The following is a 23,084-nucleotide window of genomic DNA, read 5'->3' on the forward strand; positions in this document are numbered from 1 at the left end:
TATTTTATTCTTTTTGATGCAATGGTGAGTGGAATTGTTTTCCTGATTTCTCTTTCTATTGATTCATTGTTAGTGTATAGGAAAGCTACAGATTTCTGTGTGTTAATTTTGTATCCTGCAACTTTGCTGTATTCCGATATCAGTTCTAGTAGTTTTGGAGTGGAGTCTTTAGGGTTTTTTATGTACAGTATCATATCATCTGCAAATAGTGACAGTTTAACTTCTTCTTTACCAATCTGGATTCCTTGTATTTCTTTGTTTTGTCTGATTGCCATGGCTAGGACCTCCAGTACTATGTTAAATAACAGTGGGGAGAGTGGGCATCCCTGTCTGGTTCCCGATCTCAGAGGAAATGCTTTCAGCTTCTCGCTGTTCACTATAATGCTGGCTGTGGGTTTATCATATATGGCCTTTATTATGTTGAGGTACTTGCCCTCAATTCCCATTTTGCTGAGAGTTTTTATCATGAATAGACGTTGAATTTTGTCAAATGCTTTTTCAACTTCTATGGAGATGATCATGTGGTTTTTGTCTTTCTTTTTGTTGATGTGGTGGATGATGTTGATGGATTTTCGAATGTTGTACCATCCTTGCATCCCTGGGATGAATCCCACTTGGTCATGGTGTATGATCCTTTTGATATACTGTTGAATTCTGTTTGCTAATATTTTATTGAGTATTTTTGCATCTACATTCATCAGGGATATTGGTCTGTAATTTTCTTTTTTGGTGCTGTCTTTGCCTGGTTTTGGTATTAGGGTGAAGTTGGCTTCATAGAATGAGTTTGGGAGTATTCCCTCTTCTATTTTTTGGAACACCTTAAGGAGAATGGGTATTATGTCTTCTCTGTGTGTCTGATAAAATTCCGAGGTAAATCCGTCTGGCCCCGGGGTTTTGTTCTTGGGTAGTTTCTTGATTACCGTTTCAATTTCTTTGCTCGTAATTGGTTTGTTTAACTTTTGTGTTTCTTCCTTGGTCAGTCTTGGGAGGTTGTATTTTTCTAGGAAGTTGTCCATTTCTTCTAGGTTTTCCAGCTTGTTGGCATATAGGTTTTCATAGTAGTCTTTAATAATACTTTGTGTTTCTGTGGAGTCTGTTGTGATTTTTCCATTCTCATTTCTGATTATGTTGATTTGTGTTGATTCTCTTTTTCTCTTAATAAGTTTGGCTAGAGGCTTATCTATTTTGTTTATTTTCTCAAAGAACCAGCTCTTGGTTTCGTTGATTTTTGCTATTGTTTTATTCTTCTCAATTTTGTTTATTTCTTCTCTGATCTTTATTATGTCCCTCCTTCTGCTGGCTTTAGGCCTCGTTTGTTCTTCTTTTTCCAGTTTTGATAATTGTGATGTTAGACTATTCATTTGGGATTGTTCTTCCTTCTTCCAGTGTGCCTGGATTGCTATATACTTTCCTCTTAAGACTGCTTTCGCTGCGTCCCACAGAAGTTGGGGCTTAGTGTTGTTGTTGTCATTTGTTTCTATATATTCCTTGATCTCTATTTTGATTTGTTCATTGATCCATGGATTATTTAGTAGCATGTTGTTAAGCCTCCATGTGTTTGTGAGCCTTTTTGTTTTCTTTGTAGAATTTATTTCTACTTTTATACCTTTGTGGTCTGAAAAATTGGTTGGTAGAATTTCAGTATTTTGGAGTTTACTGAGGCTCTTTTTGTGAGCTAGTATGTGGTCTTTTCTGGAGAATGTTCCATGTGCACTTGTGAAGAATGTATATCCTGTTGCTTTTGGATGTAGAGTTCTATAGATGTCTATTAGGTCCATCTGTTCTAGGGTGTTGTTCAGTGCCTCTGTGTCTTTACTTATTTTCTGCCCGGTGGATGTATCCTTTGGGGTGAGTGGTGTGTTGAAGTCTCCTACAATGAATGCATTGCAGTCTATTTCCCTCTTTAGTTCTGTTAGTATTTGCTTCACATATGCTGGTGCTCCTGTATTGGGTGCATATATATTTAGAATGGTTATATCCTCTTGTTGGACTGAGCCCTTTATCATTATGTAGTATCCTTCTTTATCTCTTGTTACTTTCTTTGTTTTGAAGTCTATTTTGTCTGATAATAGTACTGCAACCCCTGCTTTCTTCTCACTGTTGTTTGCCTGAAATATGTTTTTCCATCCCTTGACTTTTAGTCTATGCTTATCTTTGGGTTTAAGGTGAGTTTCTTGTAAGCAGCACATAGACGTGTCTTGCTTTTTTATCCATTCTATTACTCTATGTCTTTTGTTTGGTGCATTAAGTCCATTTACATTTAGGGTGACTATTGAGAGATATGTACTTATTGCCATTGCAGGCTTTAGATTCGTGGTTACGAAAGGTTCAAGGTTAGCTTCTTTAGTATCTTACTGCCTAACTTAGCTTGCTTATTGAGCTGTTATATACACTGTCTGGAGATTCTTTTCTTCTCTCCCTTCTTATTCCTCCTCCTCCATTCTTCATATGTTGTGTGTTTTGTTCTGTGCTCTTTTTAGGGGTGCTCCCATCTAGAGCAGTCCCTGTAGGATGCCCTGTAGAGGTGGTTTGTGGGAAGCAAATTCCCTCAGCTTTTGCTTGTCTGGGAATTGTTTAATCCCGCCATCATATTTAAATGATAGTTGTGCTGGATACAGTATCCTTGGTTCAAGGCCCTTCTCTTTCATTGCATTAAGTATATCATGCCATTCTCTTCTGGCCTGTATGGTTTCTGTCGAGAAGTCTGCTGTTAGCCTGATGGGTTTTCCTTTATAGGTGACCTTGTTCTCTCTAGCTGCCTTTAAAACTCTTTCCTTGTCCTTGATCCTTGCCATTTTAATTGCTGTGTGTCTTGGTGTTGTCCTCCTTGGATCCTTTCTGTTGGGGGTTCTGTGTAATTCCATGGTCTGTTCGATTATTTCCTCCCCCAGTTTGGGGAAGTTTTCAGCAATTATTTCTTCAAAGAGACTTTCCCTTTTCCTCTTTCTTCTTCTGGTACCCCTATAATACGAATATTATTCCTTTTGGCTTGGTCACATATTTCTCTTAGTGTTGTTTCATTCCTGGAGATCCCTTTATCTCTCTCTATGTCAGCTTCTATACGTTTCTGTTCTCTGGCTTCTATTCCTTCAATGGCCTCTTGCATCTTATCCATTCTGCTTATAAATCCTTCCAGGGATTGTTTCACTTCTGTGATCTCCTTCCTGACATCTGTGATCTCCCTCTGGACTTCATCCCATTGCTCTTGCATTTTTCTCTGCATCTCATCCCATTGCTCTTGCATTTTTCTCTGCATCTCTGTCAGCATGTTGATGATTTTTATTTTGAATTCTTTTTCAGGAGGACTGGTTAGTTCTGTCTCCTTCTCAGGTGTTGTCTCTGTGATCTTTGTCTGCCTGTACTTTTGCCTTTTCATGGTGATAGAGATAGTTTGCAGAGCCGGTACAAGTGACCGCTGGAAGAGCTTCCCTTCTTGTTGGTTTGTGGCCTTCCTCTCCTGGGAGAATATCGACCTCTAGTGGCTTATGCTTGTTAGCTGTGCGCTGGTAGGGCTTTTGCTACCTGCCCGTTTGCTATGGATTTTATCTCCGCTGTTGCTGTGGGTGTGGCCTGGCTGGGGCTGCTCCTCCAAAGTGGTGGAGCCCCGTTGGAGGGGGAGCAGCCGGGAGGCTATTTATCTCCGTAAGGGGCCTCTGTGCTCCCTGTTGCCCAGGGAGTTAGCGTGCCCAGAGTTCTGCAGATTCCCTGCCTCTGGTCTAAGTGTCCTGTCCTGCCCCTTTAAGACTTCCAAAAAGCACTCTCCAAACCAAAACAACAACAGCAATAATGAGAGAGGGAACAGAAAAAAAAAAAGAAAAAAAAAGGGAAAAAGCATGCGGTTTCTTTTTTTTTTTTCTCCCTCAGGCGCCAGTCCCAGACACCCGCTCACTGGTCCTGCTGCCCTGCCTCCCTAGCACCGGGGTCCCTGTCCCTTCAAGGCTTCCAAAAAGCACCTGCCCACCGGTCTCGCAGGGAAAAATGCGCGATATTCCTTGTCTTCAGGCGCAGTTCCCAGGCCCCTGCTCACCAGTCCTGCTGCTCTGCCTCCCTAGCACCGGGGTCCCTGTCCCTTTAAGGCTTCCAAAAAGCACTCGCCAAAAGGAGACAAAAAAACGGGGAAAAACGCGTGATTTCCTCCGTCCTCAGGCGCCAGTCTTAGGCACCCGCCCACCGGTCCCACAGGGAAAAACCCGCGATATTCTTTGTCCTCAGGCGCCGGTCCCAGGCACCCGCTCACCGGTCCTGCTGCTCTGCCTCCCTAGCACCAGGGTCCCTGTCCCTTTAAGGCTTCCACAAAGCACTTTCCAAAAAGAGAACAAAAAAGGGGGAAAAACGCGTGATTTCCTCCGTCCTCAGGTGCTGGTCTCAGGCACCCGCCCACAGGTCCCATAGGGAAAAACACGCGATAATCTTTGTCCTCAGGCGCCGGTCCCAGGCACCCGCTCACTGGTCTCGCCGCCCTGCCTCCCTAGCAACGGGGTCCCTGTCCCTTTAAGGCCTCCAAAAAGCACTCGCCAAAAAGAGAACAAAAAAGGGGAAAAACGCGCGATTTCCTCCGTCCTCAGGCGCCGGTCTCAGGCACCCGCCCACCAGTCCCGTAGGGAAAAACGCCCGATAATCTTTGTCCTCAGGCACCGGTCCCAGGCACCCGCTCACCGGTCCCGCCGCCCTGCCTCCCTAGCAACAGGATCCCTGTCCCTTTAAGGCTTCCATAAAGCACTCGCCAAAAAAAAAAAAAACCGCTCTGGTTTCTTTCCACCCGCCGTGAGCCGGGGGGAGGGGCGCTCGGGTACTGCCGGGCTGGGGCTTGTATCTTACCCCTTTCACAAGGCGCTGGGTTCTTGCAGGTGTGGATGTGGTCTGGATGTTGTCCTGTTTCCTCTGGTCTCTATTTTAGGAAGAGTTTTCTTTGTTATATTTTCATAGCTCTATGTGTTTTTGGGAGGAGATTTCCACTGCTCTACTCACGCTGCCATCCTGGCTCCACCTCCCTAGTTTTATATTTTGATGGGACTAGTCCCTCCTCTTCTCTTTAATCCCTTATCAACCTTGCCCCTTTAAGCTTTTTCAAAAATACTAGGCAAGACTCTTACAGCACTAAATTATGTTTTCTACCTTTATCTTGCATCTACCTACCACTTCAGCATTTTATTAAAAAATAATATAATAAGGGAGAAATGTGGGATTCACATATAAATCAAGTATAAAAATCAAACGAATATTCATATTTGACCTGATTGTTTATAGTTCATAATGCATGATCAAAACCGAAAGTTTCTGTGATGACTGCCCTTGCACTGTTCACCATGTAAGAAGTTATTCACTATATAAGAATTTGTTCACCATGTAAGAACTTGTTCGTTATGCTTCAGAAGATTGTAGACTAATGAGAATTAGGCTTGGGGTGGATTAATGATTGTGCATTGAGTCCCCTATAGATAATTTTATTCTTGTTAACAACCATTTGATCAATAAATATGAGAGATGCCCTCTCAAAAAAATATATATATACTAGGCAAGAATGAGGAAAATCCATTTCCAGAAGGAAAATTTTTGGGGTTCATAATATCCCAAGATAAATTTCAGATTTGTTTTTGCAATTAAAACAAATGGCTTTTGGTTGGTACTATGTTAGAGATTAATTTAGGGAAAATTGCATTCATTATAATATTGAGTTTTCTGTCTATTTACTCTGTTTATTGATCTATGTCCATTACTAGAATTTTGTATTGCTTTTCATTTAGATTTTGTATATTCCTTAAGTTTAGTCTCAGATATTTCATGCCTTCCTTATTTATTTTTAATTTTTTATTTTTTTGGTATTATTAATGTACAATTATATGAACAACATTATGGTTACTAGGCTCCCCCTATTATCAAGTCCCCACCACATACCCCATTACAGTCACTGTCCATGAGGGTAGTAAGATGCTATAGAATCACTACTTGTCTTCTCTGTGTTATATTGCCTTCCCCATATCCCCCACCCCCACCACTACATTATCGTAATACCCCTTTTCCCCCCATAACCCTCCCTTCCCACCTATCTTCCCCAGTCCCTTTCCCTTTGGTAACTGTTAGTCTTTTCTTGGGTTCTGTGATTCTGCTGCTGTTTTGTTCCTTCAGTTTTTCTTTGTTCTTATACTCCACAGATGAGTGAAATCATTTGATACTTGTCTTTCTCTGCCTGGCTTATTTCACTGATCATAATACCCTCTAGCTCCATCCATGTTGTTGCAAATGGTAGGATGTTTTTTTCTTATGGCTGCGTAATATTCCATTGTGTATATGTACCACATCTTCTTTATCCATTCATCTACTGATGGATGTGTAGGTTGCTTCCATTTCTTGGCTATTGTAAATAGTGCTGCAATAAACATAGGGGTGCATATGTCTTTTTAAAACTGGGCTCCTGCATTCTTAGGGTAAATTCCTAGAAGTGGAATTCCTGGGTGAAATGGTATTTCTATTTTGAGCTTTTTGAGGAACCTCCATACAGCTTTCCACAATGGTTGAACTAGTTTACATTCCCACCAGCAGTGTAGGAGGGTTCCCCTTTCTCCACAACCTTGCCAACATTTCTTGTTGTTTGTCTTTTGGATGTTTGCCATCCTAACTGGCGTGAGGTGATATCTCATTGTGGTTTTAATTTGAATTTCTCTGATGATCAGCGATGTGGAGCATCTTTTCATATGCTTGTTAGCCATCTGAATTTCTTCTTTGGAGAACTGTCTGTTCAGCTCCTCTGCCCATTTTTTAATTGGCTTATTTGATTTTTGTTTGTTGAGGTGCATGAGCTCTTTATATAATTTGGATGTCAACCCCTTATTGGATATGTCATTTATGAATATATGCTCCTATACTGTAGGATGTCTTTTTGTTCTACTGATGGTGTTCTTTGCTGTACAGAAGCTTTTTAGTTTGATATAGTCGCATTTGTTCATTTTTGCTTTTCTTTCCCTTGCCCGGGGAGATATGTTCATGAAGAAGTTGCTCATGTTTATATCCAAGAGATTTTTGCCTATTCTTTTTTCTAAGAGTTTTTATGGTTTCATGACTTACATTCAGGTCTTTGATCCATTTTGAATTTACTTTTTTGTATGGGGTTAGACAATAATCCATTTTCATTCTCTTACATGTAGCTGTCCAGTTTTGCCAACACCAGCTGTTGGAGAAGCTGTCATTTCCCCACTGTATGTCCATGGCTCCTTTATCATATATTAATTGACCATATATGCTTGGGTTTGTAACTGGGCTCTATAGTCTGTTCCATAGGTCTATGGGTCTATTCTTGTGCAAGTACCAAACTGTCTTGATTACTGTGGCTTTGTAGTAAGGCTTAAAGTCAGGGAGCGTAATTTCCCCTGCTTTATTCTTCCTTCTCAGGATTGCTTTGGCTATTCAGCCTTCCTTATTTTTTTGATGGGATGTTCCTGACATGTTTATTGTATTTTGTTGGAGAAGCCAGTGGTTGCATTTCTTCCATACACAAGAAAATGAATCCTACTCCACATTCAGGTGGGATGAGACCCAAGTCAGTTATCTCAAGAAAATACTGTTCAACATGGTTGGTTTAACATGTTGAGTAATTTAACTTATAAAATAACACCTCCAGTTTTGTTTTTCATATTATCTTTTGTACTTGCAGAATGGATTATAATTTGGACTCTAGGGTGTTTGTTTTGTTTTCCTAATATTTTATCCTTTCTTTCTTGGTCACATTGAAATTTTAGTTCTTTTGGAGTAAAAGCAGTTCTGTATTTCAAATGCATTTTTCCTTTTGGTTTCTTAGTCTGGTGAAAGTGGGTGAAGAATAATATATTTAACTCATTTCAAACAAGTCTGTTTTCTGGGTGGTTCTTGGTCCATGGGTATTAAAATGGTAAAGGTGAAGTGAAGAACTGAGTTCTTTTTGTAGAGAAAAGATAACAAGTATTCCCTGCTTTGGAGGTAGCATAGCATAATAGTTATTGGCTCAGCTTCTGTAGTCACATGACCTACGATTAGAATCTCAGTTATGTTGTATGCTAGTTCGGTCCTTGGAGAAGTTACTTAACCTCCCTACTTTTCCTATCTCCATTTGTAAAGTAGGGATACTATCTAACACATGGGAGTGTAAAAAGGATGAAATGAGATATGCTAGTGCTTGGCTTATGGTAAGTTCTCCTTAACTGTCATTTTACTTCTGGATCCAGTGAGATAATGGTTTGCATTACTGAGACATTGTCATCTAGAGTTCGTGAAGACCAAGGTAGGTCCTTTCTGCTGCATTAGGGATCCATGTTTATTACCTGAAAGTGAAACAAAATACAGATAAGAGGAAAAATAAAACAACTTAAAATCTCCAAAATACTGTGGAAAGCAATATAGAGGTGCCTCAAAAAGCTCAAAATAGAAATAATATTTGACCCAGGAATTCCACATCTAGGAATTTACCCTAAGAGTACAGCAGCCCAGTTTGAAAAAGACATATGCACCCCTATGTTTATCGCAGCACTATTAACAATAGCCAAGAAATGGAAGCAACCTAAGTGTCCATCAGTAGATGAATGGATAAAGAAGATGTGGTACATATACACAATGGAATTGTTCAGCCATAAGAAGAAAACAAATCCTACCATTTGCAACAACATGGATTGACTAGAGGGTGTTATGCTCAGTGAAATAAGCCAGGCGGAGAAAGACAAGTATCAAATGATTTTACTCATATGTGGAATATAAGAACAAAGAAAAACTGAAGGAACAAAACAGCAGCAGAATCACAGAACCCAAGAATGTACTAAGAGTTACCAAAGGGAAAGGGACTGGGGAGGATGGGAGGGGAAGGGAAGGATAAGGGGGGAGAAAAAGAAAGCGGGCACCACGATTAGCATGTATAATAATCGGGGAGGCATGGGGAGGGTTATGCAACACAGAGAAGACAAGTAGTGACTCTACGGCATCTTACTACACTGATGAACAGTGACTGTAATGGGGTTTGTGGGGGTGACTTGGTGAAGGGGGAAGCCTAGTAAACATAATGTTCCTCATGTAATTGTAGATTAATGACACAAAAAAAAACCCCTCCAAAATACTATTGTCCAGAAATAACATTATTAACAAGGGACACCTCTTTCCCGTGATACTAGTTCAGAATTGGAACCATGTCCCCTTGATAGAGGAGACTGCTTTCTTACTTGAGGAGTTTCAATTAAGGTCGCTGTGCCTAAGGTTTAATCTTTTCTTAGTAGGGGCATTCTTTTACATAAAATTTGTTCCTTTAATGCAGTTTCTCAAATTTTTGTATTCTTCTCTTCTGTTTGGGTCCATTCTCCCACGTAGACCCAGGCTATGCTTAGACAACTAAGATACGATATTGTAAACACTATAGGTAAATATATGCTCTACTCTAGTTTTGTAGCCCCAAACCTTTGTCTCCTACTGTGATTAAGCTGAAATTTGAGACACCCTTTCGTCTTTATGCCTAAAGGTTGGACCAGAATCAGGCATAAGCAAGGAACTCTCCTCATTACTATATTCTGACCTTTGCTCTTGTGTTAAGCCTTACAAGTTGGGAGCCATGCTAATGGAAGAACAAAAGGAGGAAAAACAGGTTTTTGACACCTTCATCTACCCCTCCTCCATACAAAACACTCTATTCCCAGGATAGTCACTCTGCTGTGTTACTTCCTATCCATTTTGTATTGATGCATAGCATAGGGCATTCTTGAAGTTGGAAAGGAGCTGGTTGAAATAAGTGGCTAACAGTCCTCATTTTCCCATCTGAATTCTGAGGACTACACTGTCAGACTAATGTTTTCCCAAGCTGTTGCTCTCCGTATTCAGCATTAGTGAATAACCAAAGTCATCTCTGCATTTTTGTGATCCTTTAAGTCCTTCCTTAGCTTCTTTGTATTTACTTAGAAGTAATGTCCTGATTTTGTTTTCTAGGGCCTTTAGGTATGTTTCTTCAGTGGATCCTCTTGGAAACCATTAAAATGCATATATTTACTATTTAAATTGACCTATCCTTTATTCTAGCCAAGAAGTCATTCTTTAATTTTGCTTACCCTCTTAAAATATGCCTCACTAGCTATTATCCACCTAAGCTCACCTCATAGATTTATTCAATATCATAAGTATGTCTTTCAAACTGTAAATTAAAAATTCCTTAGAATTTGTCCCTTGCTATGGGATACGAAATTATACACCCTTACCAACAAATACAGTGGCAGTTCTTTTTAATTGAAGTGTAGTTGATATATAGTCATATTGGTTTCAAGTATACAACACTGTTGTTCACCATTTACCTATATTATTAAGTCCTCACCTCCTCTAGTGCAGTTACAATCTGTCAACATAGGAAGATGTTACAGAATCATTTGTATTCTCCAGACTGCACTACCCTGTACCTGACCAACATACTATGATTGAGAATTTTTTGTACTTTTATCCCCCTCCTCACCCCAACCCCTCCCACATGGTAACCACCAGCCAATTCTCAGTGTCTGTGAGTCTTCTCCTGTTTTGTTCCTTCCGTTTTGCTTTATATTCCACAAATAAGTGAAATCATATGGTATTTTTATATTTCTTTGCCTGGGTTATTTCACACTGACCATATTAGCCCCTAGATCCATCCATGTTGCAAACGGCAGGATTTCTTTTTTTTCCCTCTTTTTTATTTTTTAATTTTGGTATCATTAATCTACAATTACATGAGGAACATTATGTTTACTAGACTCCCCACTTCACCAGGTCCCCCCCATATACCCCATTAGTCACTGTCCATCAGCGTAGTAAGATGCTGTAAAATCACTACTTGTCTTCTCTGTGTTGCACAGCCCTCCCCGTGCCCCCCCCACACTATACATGCTAATCATAAGGCCTCCTTTCTTCCTTCCCCCTTTCTCCCTCCCGTTCCACCCATTCTCCCCAGTCCCTTTCCCTTTGGTAACTGTTAGTCCTTTCTTGGGTTCTGTGATTCTGCTGCTGTTTTGTTCCTTCAGTTTTTTCTTTGTTCTTATACTCCACATATGAGTGAAATCATTTGGTACTTGTCTTTCTCCACCTGGCTTATTTCACTGAGCATAGTACCCTCTAGCTCCATCCATGTTGTTGCAAATGGTAGGATTTGTTTTCTTCTTATGGCTGAACAATATTCCATTGTGTATATGTACCACATCTTCTTTATCCATTCATCTACTGATGGACACTTAGGTTGCTTCCATTTCTTGGCTATTGTAAATAGTGCTGCAATAAACATAGGGGTGCATATGTCTTTTTCAAATTGGTATTCTGCATTCTTAGGGTAAATTCCTAGAAGTAGGATTCCTGGGTCAAATGGTATTTCTATTTTGAGCTTTTTGAGGAACCTCCATACTGCTTTCCACAATGGCTGAACTAATTTACATTCCCACCAGCAGTGTAGGAGGGTTCGTTCCCCTTTCTCCACAACCTCGCCAACATTTGTTGTTGTTTAGGAATTCTTTTTATGGCTGAAGAATATTTCATTGTGTATAAGTACCACAACTTTTATCCATTCATCTAGTGATGGACACTTAGGTTGTTGCCATATCTTGGCTGTTGCAATCAGTGCAGTGATACACACAAAGGTGCATAAGTCTTTTTGAACCAGGGATTTTGTTTTCTTCAGGTAAGTTCCTAGAGCTAGAATTACTGGATTGAATGGTATTTGAGCTTTTTGAGGAACATCCATACTGCTTTCCACAATGGTTGAACTAGTTTACATTCCCACCAGCAGTGTAGGTGCTTTCTCCACATCCTCGCCAACATTTCTTGTTGTTTGTCTTTTGGATGTTTGCCATCCTAACTGGTGTGAGGTGATATCTCATTGTGATTTTAATTTGAATTTCTCTGATGATCAGCGATGTGGAGCATCTTTTAATGTGCCTGTTGGCCATCTGAATTTCTTCTTTGGAGAACTGTCTGTTCATCTCCTCTGCCCATTTTTTAATTGGATTGTTCACTTTTTGTTTGTTGAGGTGCATGAGCTCTTTATATATTTTGAATATCAACTCTTTATCATATCTGTCATTTATGAATATATTCTCCCATACTGTAGGTTACCTTTTTATTCTGTTGATGGTGTCCTTTGCTGTACAGAAGCTTTTTAGTTGGATATAGTCACACTTGTTCATTTTTGTTTTTGTTTCCCTTGCCCAGGGAGATATGTTCATGAAGAAGTCACTCATGTTTATGTCCAATAGATTTTTGCCTGTGTTTTTTTCTAAGAGTTTTATGGTTTCATGACTTACATTCAGGTCTTTGATCCATTTCGAACTTACTTTTTTGTATGGGGTTAGACAATGATCCAGTTTCATTCTCTTACATGTAGCTGTCCAGTTTTGCCAACACCAACTGTTGAAGAGGCTGTCATTTCCCCACTGTATGTCCATGGCTCCTTTATCGTATATTAATTAATATGTAATTAATATCGTATATTAATATGTTTGGGTTAATGTCTAGAGTCTCTGTTCTGTTCCACTGGTCTGTGGGTCTGTTCTTGTACCAGTACCAAATTGTCTTGATTACTGTGGCTTTGTAGTATAGCTTGAAGTTGGGGTGCAAGATCCCCAATCATGTGGGTTTTGTCCTTTTTGTTGATGGTGGTGGATGATGTTGATGGATTTTCGAAGGTTGTACCATCCTTGCATCCCTGGAAGAAATCCTACTTCATCATCATGCATGATCTTTCCGATGTGTTTTTTAATTCGGTTTGCTAATATTTTGTTGAGTATTTTTGCATTTGTGTTCATCAGGGATATTGGTCTGTAATTTTCTTTTTTTGTTGTGTCTTTGCCTGGTGGTTTTGGTGTTAGAGTGATGCTGGTGTCATAGAATGAATTTGGAAGTATTCCCTCTTCTATTTTTTTGGAAAACTTTAAGGAAAATGGGTATTAGGTCTTCACTAAATGTTTGATAAAATTCAGCAGTAAAGCCATCTGGTCCAGGAGTTTTGTTCTTAGGTAGTTTTTTGATTAACAGTTCAATTTAGTTGCTGGTAATTGTTCTGTTCAGATTTTCTGTTTCTTCCTGCATCAGCCTTGGAAGGTTGTATTTTTCTAGAAGGTTGTCCATTTCTTCTAGGTTAAGCATTTTGTTAGCATATAATTTTTCACAGTATTCTCTAATAATTTTTTGTATTTCTGTGGTGTCCATAGTGACTTTTCCTTTCTCATTTCTGATTCTGTTTATGTGAGTATTCTCTCTTTTTGTCTTGATAAGTCTGGGTAAGGGTTTATCTTTTTTGTGTATTTTTTTGAAGAACCAGCTCTTGCTTTCATTGATTCTTTCTATTGTTTTATTCTTCTCAATTTTATTTATTTCTGCTCTAATCTTTTTTATGCCCCTCCTCCTATTGATTTTGGGCCTCATTTGTTCTTCTTTCTCTCTTTTCATTAGTTGTGGGTTTAGACTGCTTATATGGGATTGTTCTTCTTTCTTGAGTTAGGCTTGTATTGCAGTATATTTTCCTCTTAGCACAGCCTTGGCTGCATCCCACAAATTTTGTGGTGTTGAATTATTGTTGTCTTTTGTCTCCATATATTGCTTGATCTCTGTTTTTATTTGGTCATTGATCCTTTGTTTATTTAGGAGCATGTTGTGAAGCCTCCATATGTTTGTGGGATTTTTCATTTTCTTTGTGTAATTTATTTCTAGTTTCATACCTTTGTGGTCTGAGAAACTGGTTGGTACAATTTCAATCGTTTTGACTCTATGTCTTTTGATTGGTGCATTCAGACCATTTACATTTAGGTTGATTATCAGTAGGAATGTACTTATTACCATTGCAGACTTTAGATTCGTGGTTACCAAAGATTCAAGGTTAACTTCCTTACTATCTAAGAGTCTAACTTAACTCACTTAATATGCTGTTACAAACACAATCTAAAGGTTCTTTTCTTTTTCTCCTTTTTCTTCCTCCTCCATTCTTTGTACATTAGTTATCATATTCTGTATTCTTTGTCTATCCCTTGATTGATTTTGGAATGTTAATTTTGCATTTGCTTAGTAATTAGTTGTTCTACTTTCTTTACTGTGGTTTTATTACCTCTGGCAACAGCTATTAAACGTTAGAAATACTTCCATCTGTAGCATTCCCTCCATGATAGACTAGAGATGGTTTATGGGAGGTAAATTTTCTCAGTTTTTGCTTATCTGGAAATTGTTTAATCTCTCCTTCAAATTTAAATGATAATCTTGCCAGATAAAGTAATCTTGGTTCCAGCCCCTTCTGCTTCATTGCATTAAGTACACATCATGCCACTCCCTTCTGAGCCTGTAAGGTTTCTGCTGAGAAGTGTGATGATAGCCTGATGGGTTTTCCTTTGTATGTGATATTTCTCTGCCTGGCTGCTTTTAATAGTCTGTTCTTATCCTTGATCTTTGCCATTTTTAATTACTGTATGTCTTGGTGTTATCTTCCTTGGGTCCCTTGTGTTGGGAGATCTGTGCACCTCCATAGTCTGAAAGACTATCTCCTTTCCCAGATTTGGGAAGTTTTCAGCAACTACCTCCTCAAATACACTTTCTATCCCTTTCTCTATTCTTTTTCTGGCACCCCTGTAATGCGAATATTGTTCCATTTGGATTGGTCACACAGTTCTCTCAGTATTCTTTCATTCTTAGAGATCCTTTTTTCTCTCTGTGCCTCAGCTTCTTTGTATTCTCTTCTCTAGTTTCTATTTCATTTATTGTCTCCTCCACTGTATCCAGCCTGCTTTTAATACCCTCCATCGTGCTCTTCAGCAATTGGATCTCTGACCTGAATTCATTCCTGACTTCTTGAATATCTTTCCGTACCTCCATTAGCATGTTGATGATTTTTATTTTGAACTCCCTTTCAGGAAGAGTTATAAGGTCCATGTCATTTAAATCTTTCTCTGGAGTTACATTAATTTTACTCTGGACCAGGTTCCTTTGGTGTTTCATGTTTGTATATGGCGCCCTCTAATGTCCAGAAGCTCTGCTCTCTGGAGCTGTTCAGCCCCTGAAGCAATGTTGTGGGTTACAGGGGAGTGGTCTTGGTGCCTCAGGGGAGGAAAGAGCTGTTTAGCTTTTGTCCTGGAGCAACTGTATATGGATCCCTGCTTTCCACAAGCTGCTGGAATCGCAGTTTCTCCAGGAATTCTGCCTGTCTTAGCTTTCCAATATCCTAATCACACAAATATCATGAAAACACCATGAAATGTAGGTTTGTACTCCCAGAGCTGATCTCTGGAGCTAGGTATTCAGCAGTCCCAGGTCTCCCCTCCCTCCTTGCTCCGTTTCTCTTCCTCCCACTGGTAAGCAGGGGTGGGGGAAGGGCTTGGATCCCACCAGGCCACAGCTTTGGTATGTTACCCTGTTCCGTGAGTCTGCTCCTTTCTCCAGGTGTATGCGGTCTGGTGTAGTCCTCTCCTGTTGCTCTCTCAGGATTAGTTGCATTAATTGTATTTTCATAGTATATGTGGTTTTAGAAGGAAGCCTCTGTCTAACCTCCCATGCCTCCATGTTTAATCCTCTTCCGAGTGTCTTATACTTTTTAGAGTATAGGTCTTTCATCTCCTTGGTTAGGTTTATTCCTAGGTATTTTATTCTTTATGATGTAATTGTAAATGAAATTGTTTTCCTGATTCCTCCTTCTGGTAGTTTGTTGTTTATATATCAGAGTGCAAGAGATTTCTGTGTATTAATTTTGTATCCTGCAACTTTGCCGAATCCAGTTATTCTAGTTTTTTGTTAGGTGCTTTAGGGTCTTCTATATATAGTATGTCATGTGCAAATAGTGACAGTTTAAATAACTCCTTCATTACCAATTTGGATGTCTTTTACCTCTTTATCTCATCTGGTTGCCGTGGCTGGGACCTCCAGTAGTATGTTGAATAAAAGTGGTAAGAGCGGACGTCCTTGTCTTGTTCCTGTTCTTAGAGGAAAATCTTTCAGTTTTTTGCTACTGAGTATGATGTTGGCTGTTGGTTTGTTATATATGGCCTTTATTATGTTGAAGTATGTTCCCTGTATATTTATTTTGTTGAAGTTTTTATCAATGAATTGATGTTGAATTTTGTCAAATGCTTTTTCAGTGTCTATTGAGATGATCGTTTGATTTTTATCCTTTTTGTTGTTGATGTGGTATGTGGTGTTGACTGAATTTTGAATAGTGTACCCTCCTTGCATCCCTGAAATAAATCCCACTTGGTTGTGATGGATGGTCCTTTTAATGTTTTGGTTTGCTAATATTTTGTTGAGGATTTTTGCATCTATGTTCATCATGGATATTGGTCCATAATTTTCATTTTTTTTTGTATTGTGTTTGTTGGGTTTTGATATTAGAGTGATGCTGGCCTCATAGAATGAGTTTGGAAGTATTCCCTCCTTTTTATGTTTTGGAATACTTTAAGAAGGATGGGTATTATCTCTTCCAGAAATGTTCAGTAGAATTCAGCTGTGAAGCAGTCATGGACTTTTGTTTATTGGGAGTTGTTTGATTACCAGTTCAATTTCATTACTGGTAACTGGTCTGTTTGGAATTTCTATTTCTTCCTGGGTCATTTTGGGAAGGTTGTGCTTTTCTAGGAATTTGTCCATTCTAGTTTGTCCAATTTATTGGCATATAATTTTTCATAGAACTCCTTAATAATTCTTTGTATTTCTGTGAAGGCAGTTGTGACTCTGATTTTGTTTACTTGTGTACTCTCATTTTTTCTTGGTAAGTCTGGCTAGGGATTTGTATATTTATCTTCTCAAAGTACTAGCTCTTGGTTTCATTGACTTTTTTTCTATTGTTTTATTCTTCTCTATTTTATTTACACTCTGATCTTTATTATGTCCCTCTCTACTAACTTTAGGTTTTGTTTGTTGTTGTTTTTCTAGTTTCTTTATCTATGAGATTAGACTGTTTAGGATTGTTGTTGTTCCTTGAGGTAGGCTTGTGTCGCTGTGTACTTCCCTGTTAGAACTGCTTTTTCAGTGACAGCTTTCTTTTTTTTTTCCTTTTTTCTTTCATCAAAAAAACACAAGTTTATAGTTTAAACATAGGATACTTCAGGTTTCATAGTGAGAAAAACAGCAGTGTCCTGCCCTACCCTCTCCATCCCAAACTTCTAATCCATGGAGGCAACAGTTAACTCTTTGAACTTTTTCTTTGAGTAACAGCAGTCTTAACAATTAATTCCTTCCAATTGTGGTTTTTACATAGATGATTCCTTCACTTGTCAAATGTTATACACATTAAACTGTGTGATTTAGCTCTTTAGGTTTCACTCTTTAGGTGATAGGATTCTTATCTTTACCAAAAGATATCAATCCTTAGTTTTAGCGAGCCATTTCCTCCCTAACAATGCATCAGCTTAAAAATCCAATATGAAATGATGCCTTATAGCATTTCTAATTTGGAATGCTGATGCCCTGATTCATTAATTTTTTTACAAAGCATAACTTTTAAAATATTTCTTTTATAGTGTAATGTATGTTAGTCATAGTTTAAATATGTGTTGTGTTACTAAAAGTATTTGGAGAATTCCTTTGCTGCAAATATTTTTCCATCTTAATTTTCTTTCTTCCTTTATTTAAGGATTCCTAGATGAGGTTATGAAGAAATATGGCAGTTTGGTCCCACTCAGTGAAAAAGATGTCCTTGGAAGATTAAAAGATGTCTTTAATGAAGATTTTTCTAATAGGTTTGTCAGTAATGCTTAAGTTAAGCCCTTGAAAATACAATTGTTGGCAAATATAACTTTTCTTTTGGTTAAAAAAAATACTTAGCAAAATATTGAGGAGAACTCATGTTTCTTTATCTTTTGAAATCTTTATGTTGCAGAAAACCATTTATCAATAAGGAAATAACAAACTATCGAGCAAGACATCAAAAATGCAACTTCCGTATCTTCTACAATAAGCACATGCTGGATATGGATGATTTGGCAACCTTGGATGGTCAGAATTGGCTGAATGACCAGGTGAGTTTATTTTAGGTTCTTAGCATGGAAAAGTTGCACAGGATGTTGGACAATAAAATAAAATTAATGACTTCTGGGTTGGTCTCACAGTATCTTTTGGAATCAAGGATTCTTTATTCCTTTTTGAAACTACTCAGTCACTAACCCCAGTGTCCAAAAGGTTTGATTACTGAAAGCAGTATCAATATGTTATTCATTCTGAGTGGGATGTTCTCAATTATATAGGGTTAGTAAGCTGGTTTTATGTTGACTTTTTATAGGTCATTAATATGTACGGTGAGCTGATAATGGATGCAGTCCCAGACAAAGTAAGTGAAAACTTAACTCTTCTTCAGGAGAGTCCTTATGTATTAAAAGGAGAAGTTTCTCTCTTTAAACTTAATTTAATTATTTGATATTACTTAGATTTTTTTAAAGTGTTAGATTTTGTCTTCATCATGTTAAGTTTGTGTATATATTCTATAAATCTTTCCTACATAAGAAAGTCATGATGCCAGTGTTTTCCAGCTTATTTGTTTCAGAGTGGATGTGTTGGTATCTTGAGGTAGCTTTTTTTTTTTTGGTGATAAAAAACAATATTCAACAAAACAAAATTCAACTGAGTAAATTTAAAGATCTTACTGGTTTTATTTATTGATTCATGAATTTCAACATCCAATGTAACAATCAAAGAGAGGCTCTAAGGAACTGTACAAAATGGAAGACTTACAGGCAGAAGGGGGTAGGACATGGAACTTACTAGCAAGAGTGGATTGTTTCAGGCAAAGTCACCTTCCTTTAGGGAAAGGAGAGATCTCTCAGGCAGATTGCCTCATTAGTGCAGACCAGGTAATTCCTGTTTGACTGTTTAAGATTACAGTTCTGGGAGAGTCTGAAACTGCAATTAGGTATTGTCTCAGTTTGGTGATGTGGGCTTAGCACAGGTGACTCCATTTTGAGCCTGTTACATCTTTAACAGTGGGGAGATGCACAAAGGGTCTGTTTGCTTTATGCTTTTAAATTTAAAGTTTTGCTTTCTGGAATAATGTAGTAAAGTAGTATACATCTTCACTTTTTCTTGGATTGATCTGTGAAACTCAGCTCAAATACAAACTAACCCCCTTTGAACTCTAAAATTACCTGTAGAGCTTAAATATCAAAGCTATTTTTAAAATTTTACATATTTTCCTTCTGAATACTGAAATTGACTGGTGGGCAGCCTTTGATTTTACCAAGCAAAATCTTTCTAAGTACTTACTTTATAATCTTTTATAAATCTAATAATTTAAATAGGTAAATATAATTACTTCAGATTCCAATGCCATTTATGAATATACACAAAATGTCTTAGATAACAGTATCAATTTCAAGGCTATAATTTATCTTTATTACTTCTGCATTTAATTATAAACTTTCACTGGATTAAAAGAACACTTAGTAAAACAGTGGTTCTCAAAGTATAATCCTGAAACCAGCAGCATTGACATCACGTGGGAACCTACTAGAAATGCAAAATTTTGGGCTCCAACCCAAATCTACTGAATCAGAAACTGGAGGTGGGGCTAGCAATCTGTGTTTTAACAAGCTTTTTTCCTTCTCAAAGTTTGAGAATTACCTGCGCTAGAGCTAATATAGGCTCTTTTTTATGATATCTTAAGGTGCATGGCTCTCAAAACAAATATGCATCTGGATCCTCTGGAAGCTTTATAAAACCAGATTGCTGAGCTCCACCCTCAGAGTTTGTGCTTTAGTAGGTCTGGGGTGGGGCCTGAGAATTTGCATTTTAATAAGTTCCCAGGTAATGCTGATACTGGTAGTGTGCTGGACCACACCCTAAGAACCTCAGCACTGAGAGAGCAGTTTCATCATCCCAAGTGAGTGACATTTACTGAATGAGACTTTAAAAGCACAATATGTTAACTATCTTAGATGAGTTGATACTGATTTTATAAGCCAGAAATTTGAAGACAGGGATGCCATGACATGATTCTCTATATGACCAGGTAATTCTTTTCAGTGCTAGAAGTGATCATGCTAAGGCCTTTTTATAGTTGTTATGACAACAGGAGACTCCAAATCCGCCTCCTTTAGATCGTGTTGGTTTTATAATCCTAATCCCTTGAGTTCAAGGCAGTCCTTAACCTCATTTTTTATAGCCTCTTTCAACTTTATCACCTGATATGGACAGATTTGTCACATTGCTTCTCTACTTGAGTGGATTCAGGTAATCTAAGTTTACTGTCCCATTCCAATTCTGACTACGGACTACATATGTGAGGTATTCTAATGAAAATTTGTAATAGATCTTTTGTGTCCTATATAATGTATTTTCTATATTTTGGTCATTATTTTTAATTAGAAACTTTTCCTCATCTTTTGGTGTATCTCACATTCAAGAATTTTTATTTTTCCATTTTCTTTTGAAGTTAAATCTGGGCATGGCCTAATATAATCTGGGTACTTCTTTGATGTCTCTTCTAGGTTCACTTCTTCAACAGCTTTTTTCATAGACAGCTGGTAACCAAAGGATATAATGGAGTAAAAAGATGGACTAAAAAGGTATTCTTTATTTCTTCTTTGTTCTGAATTTGAAATGCAGATGATAAATCACATTGAGTGGAAGTCTGATGCCAATATGATGTTAATCAGAAACAGACTCTTTAATGTGACAGTTATTTTTTATTGTTTCTCCTAAATCTTTTTATCTTTTATTAAAGTGTCATTAATATACCATCTTAGGTTGGTTTCAAATGTACATCACAGTGGTTCAACAGTCCCCATGATCAGCTTACATTGTGATTGCAAATTATTGTGACCTTTTATCTGCCTCCTCTCCCCCTTGGTAACCACTAGTCAATTCTCAGTGTCTGTGAGTCTAATGCTGTTTTGTTCCTTCTGTTTTGCTTTGTTTTTATATTCCAGAAGTAAGTGAAATGATATGGTATTTGTCTTTCTCTGCCTGGCTTATTTCACTGAGCATAATACCCTCTAGAGCCATCCATGTTTTCATAATGACGGGATTTATTTTCTTCTTATGGCACAATAATATTCCATTGTGTATATGTACCACCTCTTCCTTATCTGTTCATCTGTTGGTGGAACATTTAGGTTGTTTCCATGTAATGGCTGTTGCAATCAGTGCAGTGATAAACATAGGGGTGCATATATCTTTTCGAATCAGGGATATTGTTCAGGTAAATTCCTAGGAGTGTAATTACTGGGTCAAATGATATTTCTATTTTTAGTTTTTTGAGGAACTTCCATATTGCTTTCCACAGGGGTTGCACCAATTGGCATTCCCACCAACAGTGTAGGAGGCCTCCTATTTCTTGGTATCCTCACCAGCATTTGTTGTTTCTTGTCTTTTGGATAGTGGCCATCCTTACTGGTGTGAGGTGATACCTCCTTGTGGCCTTGTGGTTTTAATTTGCATTTCCCTGATGATTAGCAATGTGGAGCATCTTTCATGTTTTTGGCCATTTGTATTTCTTTGGGAAAGTGTCTGTTAAGGTCCTCTGCCCATTTTTTAGTTGGGTTATTTTTTTGGGTGTTGAGGTGTATGAGTTCTTTATATATTTTGGATGGTATACCCTTATCAGATGAGTCATTTGCACATATAGTCTCCCATAATGTAGGCTGCCTTTTTGTTCTGCTGATGGTGTCCTTTGCTGTACAGAAGCTTTTTAGTTTGATGTAGTTCCACTTATTCATTTTTGTTTCCCTTGCCTAAGGAGATGTGTCCAGGAAAAAATTACTCATGCTTCTATTCAGGAGATTTTTGCCTATGTTTTCTTCCAAGAGTTTATGGTTTCATGACTTACATTCAGGTCTTTGTTCCATTTCGAGTTTACTTTTGTGTATGGTGTTAGTAATCCAGTTTCAATTTCTTACATGTAGCTGTCCAGTTTTCCCAGCACCATTTATTGAACAGGCTGTCATTTCCCCATTGTATATTCATGGCTCCTTCATCATATATTAATTGACCATAGATATGTGGGTTTATATCTGGGCTATCTATTCCATTCCACTGATCTATGGGTCTGTTCTTGTGCCAGTACCAAATTGTCCTGATAACTGCAGCTTTGTAGTAGTGCTTGAAGTCAGTGAGCATATTCCCCCAGCTTTGTTCTTCTTTCTCATGATTGCTTTGGCTGTTCGGGTCTTTTGTGGTTCCATAGGAATTTTAGAACTATTCTAGTTCATTGATGAATACTATCAGTATTTTGATAGGGATTGCACTGAATCTGTAGATTGCTTTGGGCAGGATGGCCATTTTAATTCTTCCTATATGTAGAAGACATATCTTCTTTCTTTCATGAGTATCTTTTGGTTTTCAGGGGATAGGTCTTTCACCTCCTTGGTTAGGTTTATTTCTAGGTATTTTATTCTTTTTGATACAATTATAAATGGAGTTGTTTTCTGCTAGTTCACCATTAGTATGTAGGAATGTAGCAGATTTCTCTGTATTAATTTTGTGTCATGCATCTTTGCCGAATTTAGTTATTAGTTCTAGTAGTTTTGGGGTGGATTCTGTAGGTTTTTAAATGTACAATATCATGTCATCTGTAAACAGTGACAATTTAATTTCCTTACCAATTTGGATGCCTTTATTTCTTTGTGTTGTCTGATTGCCTCCAGTACAAATGGCTAAGACCTCCAGTACTATGTTGAATAAAAGTGGGGAGAGTGGGCATCCTTGACTTGCTCCTGATCTTTTGGAGGAAAAGCTTTCAGCTTTTTGGTGTTAAGTATGATGTTGGCTGTGGGTTTGTTGTATAAGGCCTTTATTATGTTGAGGTACTTGCCTTCTATACCTATTTTGTTCAGAGTTTTTACGATGAATGGATGTTGAATTTTGTCAAATGCTTTTTCAGTGTCTATTGAGATGATCATGTGATTTTTGTCCTTTTTGTTAATGTGATTGGTGTGTGATGTTGATGGCTTTTTGAATATTGTGTAATCCTTGCATCCTTTGAGAAATCCTACTTGATCATGATGGATGGATGGTCTTTTTGATGTATTTTTGGATTCAGTTTGCTAATAGTTTGTTGAGTATTTTTGCATCTGTGTTCATCAGGAATATTGGTCTATAATTTTTTTTTATTGTGGTGTCTGTCTGGTATTGGTATTAGAGTGACGCTGGCCTCATAGAAGAGTTTGGAAATA

General features: G+C 38.0%; 1 protein-coding gene across 7 annotated transcripts in view; it reads left to right on the forward strand.

Moving 5' to 3' along the window:
- The window catches only part of SENP5 (SUMO specific peptidase 5), a 93,359-nt gene that overhangs the window by 23,979 nt on the left and 46,296 nt on the right, over positions 1-23,084 (forward strand). For all 7 annotated transcript variants that reach the window (XR_005055885.2, XR_005055886.2, XR_005055889.2 and 4 more), the window contains exons 3-6: positions 17,555-17,660; positions 17,801-17,939; positions 18,200-18,247; positions 20,400-20,477. Coding sequence is in view for 4 of the 7 variants with exons in the window: in XM_036998128.2 (XP_036854023.1) it covers positions 17,555-17,660; positions 17,801-17,939; positions 18,200-18,247; positions 20,400-20,477 (371 nt within the window). In the remaining 3 variants the exon portion in view is untranslated. The remainder of the gene's footprint in view (positions 1-17,554; positions 17,661-17,800; positions 17,940-18,199; positions 18,248-20,399; positions 20,478-23,084) is intronic.

The sequence above is a fragment of the Manis javanica genome, chromosome 3 (genome assembly GCF_040802235.1).
Source record: "Manis javanica isolate MJ-LG chromosome 3, MJ_LKY, whole genome shotgun sequence".
Taxonomy (NCBI): Eukaryota; Metazoa; Chordata; class Mammalia; order Pholidota; family Manidae; genus Manis; species Manis javanica.